Source organism: Acromyrmex echinatior, chromosome 13 (genome assembly GCF_024713525.1).
Source record: "Acromyrmex echinatior isolate Ae372 chromosome 13, ASM2471352v2, whole genome shotgun sequence".
NCBI classification, from domain to species: Eukaryota; Metazoa; Arthropoda; class Insecta; order Hymenoptera; family Formicidae; genus Acromyrmex; species Acromyrmex echinatior.
Window position 1 is genome coordinate 10,427,557 of NC_141864.1, and position 11,917 is coordinate 10,439,473.

The 11,917-nt window shown below is 40.9% G+C and overlaps 2 protein-coding genes across 2 annotated transcripts; both read right to left on the reverse strand.

The window, feature by feature from the left end:
• Positions 1–1,448: 1,448 nt before the first annotated feature.
• LOC105146105 (uncharacterized) lies at positions 1,449–3,897 on the reverse strand. Its single transcript, XM_011056160.2, has 3 exons — positions 3,782–3,897; positions 2,234–2,419; positions 1,449–1,879 (listed from the first exon to the last, which is right to left on the reverse strand). The coding sequence occupies exons 1-3, from the start codon at positions 3,791–3,793 to the stop codon at positions 1,595–1,597; spliced, it is 483 nt and encodes a 160-aa protein (XP_011054462.1). The 5' UTR covers positions 3,794–3,897; the 3' UTR covers positions 1,449–1,594.
• Positions 3,898–7,880: 3,983 nt separating this feature from the next.
• On the reverse strand, positions 7,881–11,420 carry LOC105146104 (tubulin beta chain). Its single transcript, XM_011056158.2, has 5 exons — positions 11,354–11,420; positions 10,679–11,143; positions 9,840–10,144; positions 9,139–9,436; positions 7,881–8,955 (listed from the first exon to the last, which is right to left on the reverse strand). Exons 1-5 carry the CDS (start codon positions 11,408–11,410, stop codon positions 8,737–8,739), a joined length of 1,344 nt encoding a protein of 447 aa, XP_011054460.1. The 5' UTR covers positions 11,411–11,420; the 3' UTR covers positions 7,881–8,736.
• Between the last annotated feature and the right edge of the window lie 497 nt (positions 11,421–11,917).

The following is an 11,917-nucleotide window of genomic DNA, read 5'->3' on the forward strand; positions in this document are numbered from 1 at the left end:
ACACGAGTGTAAATTTAACACAAAAAATGATTGACAGAGCGTTCAGTGATTCTGGGACGCTCGGTATTCGTGACATGCAAATGAAATTCTTGTGAAACGAGAACGCACATAATTTACTGAATATCTTCTTTATCAATCTACCTTGGACAGAACTGTTGACTTTAAAGAAATAGAATAGCTTTGCAAACAGGTTGCGTGTGTATCTACATTATGCATCAATTTAATTAATCATCAGCTTGCTTTCATTAAGACTGAGAATGTTATCTTTGACACATTGAAATTGATATTTTTTTGTCAACAAGAATTGAAATAAACTGAAGATTATCTTAATCAAGCGTCTAATTTAACTTATATACCGATTTCGAGTTCTTATAGATAGATTCGATTTTGATATTACTTGCTATATTAATTTAATAATTTTACCAACCTGTACAAATTTAGAGGCCCACTTAAGAAACCTTTAGCAATCTACCGTATCGAGTAATAAGGCGCTTATCAAAACGTGCAATCAAATATTGAGGAGATAAGACGCGACTTTAACGAAGCGAGTACATGTATTACATAAAGCGCGCGTTATTATATAAAATCGAGAAATTTTACGCTGAAGTAAAAGGACCAAAACGGTCTGATCGGTCTGATAAACAAAGTTTGCGGGTGCCTCGCCTTAGCCTTGATCTACTCTTAAACCTCGCTTCTTCATTGCGCTCGTATACACGCTGCTCAACACCTCCTTCTCACCTTACGCAACGCTCTTACGCTCTGCTGGATGCACGAATGGATGGATGGATGGTCTAAGATTGAATGTATAAAAGCCTTTAACAACCGCGTCCCCGGTCAGACGTGACGGATCTTTGCGGGTGTAAGATACGCGATACGGACCGATACCGATCAGCGATGGTACGTCTCGAGAGGTCGGTGGAACGAGCTATTGAAATCGCAACAACCGCGAAATCGAAAATTAATAACGATAAGATAATATGTAACGTCGAAGAATTTTAGCATGTACGCATAATACCAAAGCTGATTTGTATAATTAGCCAGATGACCTAGAAACGTCTGAAAGATATTCTAAAATATTCCTTTTTAACAGTTCTTTACGCAACTAAAGCTATAACAGCACATAGAAAAGCAGTGAGTAATAGCAAATCTAAAATGTTTATTCGCTTATTGCTTATGTATTACTGCTCAAGTTTTTTTGTGACTGTGCCACAGTCTTAAAGGATATCTAAGAGACTAAGACCCATTTCTATCAATATAGGTTAACCTTGGATTAATTTGCTCTATCTTTTTCTAATTCTTAAAACTAGAAGAAGACAAGAAGTAAATTAAAGTTAATCTATATTGTTAAAAATGAACGTAGGAAGATCTCTGGATATCTTTGCTCCGTCTTTCAATACTAACAGCGATTCGGATCGCTGTTGAATACGCTATAAGAAATAGAGGCGACGTAAAGTATGAAAATATATATTATGAACATCAAGTACAAAGCCGATGACAATGTTTTTGGCAGTACGGTAAGCTGCGTCTCCAGCCATTTACAATCAAACTTGTCGAAGAAAGGCATTTATTCCTCGAGACTTTGATTTGATCCCACTTAATGGTAGTATCCACCATATCCATAACCATGACCATAGCCGAGTCCGTAGCCATAATTATTGAGACCATATCCACCGTATCCAAGACCATGACCATATCCACCATATCCAAGACCGCTGTGAACGTAGGTGACCGATGGCGGAATCGTGTATCCATAATGGCCATAGCTTACTGATGGCGCAGAATAAGTTGGAGCGTAGGCTACCTTCGTGATAGGTGCGGCGTACGCCACTTTTGTGACGGCAGGTGCAATATACTTAGTGATAGGTGGAGCTACCGCGACCTGAAGACGAAAAAGAGAATTACATCTCGTCTGTTATTTTGTTTCACATAGCCATATATAAATTAAAATTTCATTAAAAATTTTAATTCTCCCTTAAAATGTGCTCGGTAATTATTCCATTTTTTTTTACCTCATCCGAGAGCGTTATTTTACCAAAATAATAATGCAAAACCTTATTTCTACTGAATTCATTTTGCACGAGAGCTCGTTTATGGATTACAACGAGTGAAACCGGAATTTTCCTCCGGTTGCCCTGACCATACGAAGCTGCGCCGGTACGGTGATAATCCTTCCCTTCGCGTGTCGTAGGGTTTAGTTACATGCCGAACCATTCGAGAGCTTACTTTACCTTACCTTGTATGTATTGGCGTAGCTGGTCGCAACTGGAGCATGCACGTATGGTGAGATCGACGCCACTCCATGACCTAAGCCATAGCCGCCATAGCCACCATAGCCGTAACCGCCATAGCCGTAAAGTCCTCCATATCCGGAGTATAGGCCTTCGGCCGATGCGTAGGCGACAGTGGCGAGAAGAACGATCTGCGGTAAAATGTAGAAATGCGTCAAGAATGTTCCTCATGTTTAAAGTTGCTTTTATATATAAATTGCAACGGAATTTGAAACGCGAGACTTGATATAGGACTTAACATCGTGCAATTCAGGAATCATTCGCGGAATCAAGATCGCAACTAAATTCGAACGTGATCTATCTGCAGAAATTTATTAAAATAATATAAAATATATTTATGAAGATACGTAACACAGAACAATTCTCCGAGAAACATTTTAGGGACATCCCATGGAGAATTATGAGTTGAGTAGGGTAAGCTTTCACAGTCGAATGGTAGAATTAATATAGAATATGGAAGATATTTAATTTATCTTTAGGAACAAAAATTACATGTCAAATACACACGATTTGATAATTTTCTCTCAAGTCTCGATCTTCAAAAAAATTATAAAAACTTAGGAAATATATACAAAAGGAATAAATTTGCTGAAGTAGTTAAAAATGAAGTAGTTACAAATTTGAAAATAATTTTGTTGGATCAACAAAACATAATTAATGCTGCAAAAAGTTTTAACATACTAGTAATCAGTTTGAAAATCCTATATATAAGTATTATATTTTGATAGTTCAAACAAAATTATCTTTATCTATAATTAATTAAATTTTTAGATATTTCAGCAAAAAAATCATGTAGATGTATAAATGTAGAAGACAAATGCAATGTATAAATATGAGAGGAATCAGAAGAGCGAATTTCTCGATCGAGAGCATTTTGTCGCCAATTGCTTATGACAGTAGACATTTCTATGCGAGATTATCCTAAATGACGGTACGAAGGTTTGAAACGGCCAGTTTGCGTTGTCGCACATAGCCTTCGGCCTTATTTACGCATATTCAGGATGATTTCAAACGCATATCATATGAATGAAACAAGCGTATTCCAGCGCGATAAAATCGTGCCCGCGGCAGCAAGTAAAGTTCGCAGCAAATGTTACGTCCAAGCATTTCTCACGATATTGCGAGTCGACTGTCTCTTTCTCTTTCTCTCTCTCTCTCTCTGTATAGCTTTAGATAAGTCTATTCTCTAGATAAAAGCAAAGTTGTAAGAGGATAACAATTTTCACAGGGAATAAATGTCGAAATGACAATTTTCGAAATACAAACGTTTGTACATCTTGCGCGATATATATTCCTCAACATTTCTCCTTACACTTAAAGAATCTATTTTTAAAAACTCCGACAATTATACGAAGTTATGTTTCATATAAGAGACAGCTACTAAACCCTGCGTTATCCGGGAAAACCGCGGGTGGCTATCTACCTATACACTCTTCGGGAGAAAAGTTTCGCCAGCATTCGTCCACCTCGAGTGCCACAAGTACTTCACTCACCAGCTTAAACATGTTGCTCCAAGTGCTTGCGATCTCTTGTCGGTACTGTGGACTGACTACATCTTGAGTATCCTGTCACATCACTTATATATCCCCCAGCGGATTGTTTTTGCTAGCGCTCGCGCGTCAAAGATCCAAGGGGGAGAGATGCGGAAAAAGAGTTTTTTCCCTGCCAATCGCGAACGACGTAAATTCGCAGGTGAGGTAAACAGTGTGAGGTCCGATCCTCGGTGTCGATATAGTGGGGTGGGTCGGACCCGGGGACTCGTTACGCGCTCACCTAGATCCTAGATCCTTTGCGGTGCCATGGATGACTCGCCGCGATCATTCGCACGAAGGACGAAGCCATTATCGGCCCAAGCGAGAAAAGAAGGAAAGAAAAAAAAGAAGTATCGGTTGTTCGATTTGCATCGTGAGAAAAAGCGCGTTCGTGCCACCTTGAGCGCACACGCGCACGAACGCACGAGCGCACGAGCGCACGAGCCGAGGGAGGAAAGGAGAGAGAGGTTTCCCACTTCCCTCGTCTCTCCTTCGTCTCTTCACCCCGTCGACCCCGGCCACTCTCAATCGCTTTCTGTAATTATTCGCGCGTCTATGATCTTGTCTGTGCTACGCGAAGCGTGAACAGAGCAACACGGGGACCTCGACCGATCGAATGTGGCACGCGGTGGTGCGGAGGTGATATACTGATATACTGACGATACACAGAGAATTCTCTCTCATGTTTTACCATAATTTTCTCTTGTTACTTGTTATTTTTTTTTTTTTTTATATTAGCATTTATACACTAGCTTCTTATATTATCCTCAAATTTATCTATAAATTTATTATCTATTTTTCTCGCCGGCGTTGTTATAAATTTAGCTATTCTATGTCTTTATATATCTCTTTTATATATATTAAAAGAAAATTTTATTTAGATTTTTCTTATTGCACGTTACGATATCTTTATCGCATTATTATCGTTTTATATTTTCATTTCTATACGTATATTATTTATATCGTATCACTTATTATTCTCTTAACTCTTTTTTGACAAATATATCATTACGAGCATCGATTTCGATACTTCTAGATTTGAAGATGAGTGGGTGTGTCAACGTGAGTGTCGCTTCCGGTTCGCCATCAGAGCGAAAAATGAATCATCTCGCGTATGCAACGAGCTCGTGGAAATGCGTCCTCTGTACATAACTAGCATAACAATACATTGTACAACTCGATTATTCATGGAATTCACTCGCTCACAGAGATAATAATGCGGATCGTGAGCGCAAAAAAAAAACAAGAACGGAGAAAAGAGAGGCAGCGTACTTCATTAACCGCGGAACAAACATTTTTGCGTACTCTTTCCTTGCTCACCTCAATGTCGTATACCTGCAGCCTTGCTGTTCGCGGCGGATTATCTTCATCCTTATTGCGACTCGTGCTTACACGTCACCTCGTATACACCGCCGGTAAACACACAGTGGTAACGCGAGCGTGAAAAATTTCCGCATAATAAACGTTTACTATTCACTGTCACCTTCTTAATAAACTACACGTTGCATCATACATATGGATGTATGCAAATATTTCTTGCCCTTAAGACATTTTTATTAAATCGCTCATTTCCTCTTCCACGTGTCTTCGACGTGTAGATCGACTTTGTAGATTTGAAAAACAACTTTGTTTTTACACACATTACTTGATCAGAAATCCAATATTAATATATACAGATTGTCGTCCAAGGGTGTAATTTACACTTTATTTATAAATTCTTTCAATCAGTTTGAAGTCTCTCTCTCTCTATCTAAAAAAAATTCTTCAATATTAATATCATAATTGAACAGTTTTCGAAAATTTGTATTTAAAGAAATTTTGCAGAGATAGAATTACTACTAATTTTTTTTTATTCATGTACATTACGAATAATTCTCCGTTTATTTTAACGAGCTAGAATTTATACATCGGAATTAAACGAGCAATTCTCTATATATATCCCCTTCCGTTTTCGCTGATCTTTTTTTTTTTCGCGTTACGCGGCCATTTGTAACCAACCCTAATGGTTTACGATGCGATTAACTCGCCTGCGCGCCTCGTATCTACTATCTACGGTATCTACCCTTACGTGCAGCCGCGAGGCACGCCTAGACCGATCGCGAATTGGGGCTAACGAAGATAAATATCGGCGCGATGCGATGTACGTATATCGTACGTATATCGCAAGTGTATATCTACGTTACGACGTGCTGTGTATATTGTATATACGCGAATTCTCTTTACGTGAAACGCAAAATGTCGCTGCAAGACAAACGGTCCACTGTCTCTTGCCTCCGGGCCCGCAGGCGATCGATTTTTAAAAGACGGCCAACTACCGACGAGAGAGCAATGCACAGTCGGATGACGATGCACAATGCAATACGTACAAAGGTATGTACAGGGTGTCCCGCTTGTCGAATGTTAATTTCTTTTTAAATTAACGAATTCCTCGATCCCAGTTGGGAATTGATTTTTTCCTTGGCGAGAAACGTGGAAACGCCGATAACTTTCGAGATACATAAATGATTTAAAAAGAAATCTTTTTGCGAATTAAAACCGTCTGTTTCTACCAATGTAGTTAAATTTTTATTTCGGTAAAACTAGCTCTTCCTTTTCTAATTCTAAGAATTAGAAAAAAAAAAAAAGTAAGTCGATTACAGTTAATCTACTTTGGTAGAAACGAGCATCAAATGGATTTATTAATGCGTCCTTTTATAATTTTAGACGGAATTAATTTTATAAAATCCTAATTAAAGTTTACTTACAAAGATACGCGATGTTAAAGAAAACTACGATATAAACGACGACTTCCTACGATCAGTCACGGTGAGAAAAACTTGAATTCAAATTGACCAAGGAATTCGTCGTCGCAAAAAAAATAAGTCGCGAGAAGTCTGGACACCTTGTATTTAAGCCGAAAGGGATTAAATCCGTTAATCCGTGAATCCTGCGCGTTTTATATGATATATGGTATTTTTTATTTATCGTTCTATTTTGCTTATCGGACAACGTCAGCTCCGCCGCCGTCGAATAAGTTCTCTTGCTTATTCTATATCGACGTCGATGACAAGCGGCAATAAATGTTTGTAAACACGCTTTCGTATGAGATAACAGAAGACCGTAAGCGTCATCTTGTTTTTTTTTCTTTCTTTTTCTCACCATAACACCATTATATAAAGTCGTTCGCAACCGAGGTCGTTAACGAGAACCGAGCGAAGATGCAAGATCGCGAGAAACCGCGCGGCGGGAAACAACAGCCGGTGACGGAAACTGGAACACCGTGATCTAAATCCCAAGTTTATGCGTCTGCATTATTAGCATTAGCATTCCGTGTGTGGACCAAACGTGTGCTCGGCCAAGGAGTGTCCGACTTCCCCGCCCATTTCTCGCGCACATTTCTGTCGCGGTTACGTAAACGCCCTCACGTTAGGTAAATGCGGACATGCAATGCTCCGCAATGCTTACATCCTCAAACCTTCAAATTATTTCTAAAAGGTATCTTAAAAAAAAAAACCAACGTATTCGTAAAATTGCTGCAGTAAGCTTGACGCAAAAAAAAAGTAGATGTATGTATACAATCTACATTTTCTTACATATTTTTTTAAAAGATTGAAGTTTTGGCGAGAAAATCCTTCCGGATTCTCGCTTCCATCTCGGAGGATTTCGCGATTCGTATCTCCGATGTAATATTGGCCGAAGACGATATATTTCTCCCGCTGTGAGTGATCGCCTCATTTTTCGCTGGACATTCAGGTGATGCGTGACATCACGTCGCTTAACAAGTTCTCGCCTCGGCAATTGTGCAATTATTGTTTGCCAATAATGTTCTCGATCGCAAGGACCGATCGAACGCGAGAGTATGCGGCTGATTGTACGACGTCGGCAATGTCGGCAACGGCAATCGGCAGTGATGCCGGGCGTGATGTACGAGCCTCCGATACGCGCCCCGCTGCGATTTATTACGGCGCGTTATCGCGGCGTCGGGAATTGTAAAAGAATCGCTCCCGGGCGTAGAATGGAGTATCCCGAAATAAATCGACGAGTGATTTTTAGTTCGGCTAAACGGGGGGGGGCGGGGGAGGGGGGGGGGACCGTTGCCGTTATTCCGCGAATGAAAATAGCATTTAATAAAATTAACAGAAGTAATCGTGAAATTAAAAGCGCGTATTAAAATTGAAATACAGGGAGAATAAAACATAATAAATTTAATTGCGAAAAGCATATAATGAATATACGTTGCTGCTGAGTAACAAGGAATATTGCGAATAGAGTACGCCGCTCGAAATGTACAGAACGCGTAGTGAAGAAGAGATCGGTTTCAATTTTTAATTAAGGTATAAAGTGTTCTTCTTCCTCTCCCCTTCTCTCTTTGACTTGGAGTACGTAACCGAAGGTAAGCAAGCGCCGTCAGTGGTGCTTGCGCGTGGTGTTTTACTTGAAGGAGAGGAAACAGGAAACGTTTCCCCGATACGTACATTTCGCATTATCTCCGTAGCGACCGGAGGTTACCCGGAAACCACGCGCAAACCCCAGAGTGAGAGAGTGTTCCGTTTTCGTCGTTCTGTTTCTAGACATGGTTAAGAGGATGCGAGAGAAATGAGTGCTTCTTACGCGGGAAAATGTAGCAGGAGCTTCTTTTTCTTTCTTTTCTCATCTTTTTTTCTTATTTTTCTTTTTCTTTCTTTTTTTTCCCTTTTTTCTTTTCTTTTTTTTTTTTTTTATTTTGTGCACGTAATATACTTTCGACGATGGGAGACACGCGGAAGACAAGGAACAACAAGCTGTCGGCCGACGTTGGCTCGGCTACATATTATTTTACACTCTAAGAAGATACGAGGGTGGGACGATATAACTACGTAAAGAAGCGACGATAGCGGAAAGGAAGCAGCAGGTGTAGCGAGCACTCGATAAACATCTTCCGGAGATGGGGACGATCTTCACTTCTCCTCACCCTCGCCCTCTTCCTCCTCATCAAACTCTCCCTCTTCGTCGGCAGTCGCCTCCTGGTACTGCTGATACTCGGACACGAGATCGTTCATGTTGCTCTCAGCCTCGGTAAACTCCATGTCATCCATACCCTCGCCGGTATACCAATGCAGGAACGCCTTGCGTCGGAACATCGCGGTGAATTGTTCCGATACCCTCTTGAACAGCTCCTGTGACGCAAAAATAATTACATTTTCGATATAATTAATCCTTTCTGCTTTTTAAGTAATACATTTAACGAACCGAATGACGAATAATTTGTTTTTGGAAAATTTGCAACTCTGAGAAATCGATTGAAAATTTAATTGATTCACAGTCGAATTCTCTCTTTGTTTGACAACAACCGAACGAACCTGAATAGCCGTAGAATTGCCAATGAAAGTCGCGGACATTTTCAGACCCCGCGGGGGTATGTCACAAACGGCAGTTTTCACGTTGCTCGGTATCCACTCGACGAAGTAGCTGCTGTTCTTGTTCTGGATGTTGAGCATCTGCTCGTCCACCTCCTTCATCGACATCCTGCCACGGAATACTGCGGCCACTGTCAAATATCTACCATGTCGCGGGTCGCACGCGGCCATCATGTTCTTCGCGTCAAACATTTGTTGAGTGAGTTCGGGTACCGTGAGTGCTCGGTACTGTTGCGAACCTCTAAAATCATCATTTTAGAATTAATAAGAGTTACTAGTTATGGACTCTCGAAATTGAAATAATGCAGTACTTAATGCATAATTATTCATTCTATGTATATATATGTATATATATATAAATTATATTTTTATCTATCAAGTACCGCACCGAACTCTCATTCGTCTAATTTCCTACATTATTTTAGAATAACGTCGAAAGCAAGAAACCTGGAAAATTACGTACGCGAATAAATTTTCCTCTAAATAATTAATTAATTAATTAATTACATTGATTTTATTGCATTGCAATTTAGAAAATTTCGTTTAAATAAAATAGCGATATGACATCGACTCTTATAGTACCGATGCTCCATTTAATAATTAGTTTTCCTTAATTTAATTAGTTTTCTTTGGCAATATGAGACCTAGAAGTTAGAGGGGCAAAGCCGGGGATGAAGAAATGCAGTCGCGGGAAAGGGACCATGTTGACGGCGAGTTTCCTTAGGTCTGCGTTAAGCTGGCCGGGAAATCTCAGGCAAGTGGTGACGCCGCTCAGGGTCGCGCTGACGAGATGATTGAGATCACCATAGGTTGGCGTGGTCAGCTTGAGAGTCCGGAAGCAGATGTCATAAAGCGCCTCATTATCTATGCAATACGACTCGTCTGTATTCTCCACCAGCTGATGTACCGAGAGAGTGCAGTTGTAGGGCTCGACTACGGTGTCCGATACCTTCGGAAGGAGGCGAGAATAAACGCTGACGTGGAACGTATGGCATCGGTCGCGCTCGCGTATCGCGCAAACATGAATACACAAACGAGAGAGTACAAGTATTGTATGCTGGCAACGCGCTCAGTATTGTCCTATTAAGGACAAAAGGTCGGTTCCTGGCTGGTGCTTTGTCTCGCATCCATTGTACCTTATCCTGCGCGCATCAGAAAGACTTTCATGTTTGCCGCCGCAGCGAGACACGCTCCGCGGATGATTCCCGATATATACGTGAAATTCGAAACGTAACTCTTGACGTGAAATCCGATCTCGTATTGTTTCCGAAAGTCAATGAAGATTTTGTCCGTGAATATAGAGAGTACGTCAAAATTATTTCCTTTAAAATCATGCTAGATGTGAAATCGTGAAATCGTGAAATCGTGAAATCGTAGGACCGAAAAGAGATCTGAATTTCTGATTTGAACAGAAAAGAGATGACTGCGATTAAAGAAATGATTGTGAAATTAAAATGAAAATTAAATTCGTGGAATAATATACCTTTGGTGAAGGTACCACGCTGAAGGTCATCATGATTCTATCAGGGTATTCTTCGCGTATTTTGGAGATGAGCAGAGTACCCATGCCGGCACCAGTGCCACCGCCCAGCGAGTGTGTCAGTTGAAATCCCTGGAGGCAGTCGCAGCTCTCGGCCTCCTTGCGAACGACGTCCAAGACGGAGTCGACGAGCTCGGCGCCCTCGGTGTAATGTCCCTTGGCCCAGTTGTTACCTGCGCCGCTTTGCCCGAACACAAAGTTGTCTGGCCGGAATATTTGACCGAACGGCCCCGAACGAACCGCGTCCATTGTTCCAGGTTCTAAATCGACCAAAATCGCACGTGGCACGTATTTACCGCCCGTCGCCTCGTTGTAGTAAACATTTATTCGCTCCAACTGCAGATCCGAGTCACCGTGATACGTGCCAGTGGGATCGATCCCATGCTCGTCCGAGATCACCTCCCAAAACTGTGATCGTCGTAATAGAGAAAGAAATATTTCATTCGAATAGAAATTTCTCAAGAATCTCGATATTTTTGCGTGAGCATGAACATATTTCAACATAAATATTTTTCGTCTCAATTGGATAAGTGTATTTATTTAAGCTCTCGTGATATGTATTCGCATTGGACTGAATGGGACTTATATCTGAGAATTATTCAAGGACTTGAAACATACCTTTGCTCCAATCTGATTGCCACATTGGCCTGCCTGAAGATGTACTATCTCCCGCATGTTCGCTTAACTTCGATTTTGCAAATTTTCCTCTTCACCACGATACGCGAACCCGAGTGAGTGCAACGAGACGATGAAATCAAAACTCTTCGTCGTCCTCGTCGTCGTCTGTTTCCGTTACCTTGGAAATGCGTAACGCGTATTCCGGAAAACGGGGCGATGCGAGAACACACCGTGCGATAAGGTCGAGAGCGCAAAAGATCTCCGATACGCGACGAGACTCGTAATAATTCCGATAAAATCCCTAACCCTAAGAACCCCGTACCTCAAGTAATTTGGTTGAGTCAAACTCACGTTCCCATGGATACACGCCGAGCGAGAAGAGAGTATCTCAATTCCGCTTCTGTTTCGGGACAATTGAATGTAACGTTGATGAACAAAAGACTCACACCGCGACGTATCTGCTCGTATTGTTCGTCGGTATTGAGTTGTCGGAAAGAAATTCGTATACGCCTTAGTGGATGTTAAATCTTAATAACTTGAATATACCTCTTAGAATAAAATACG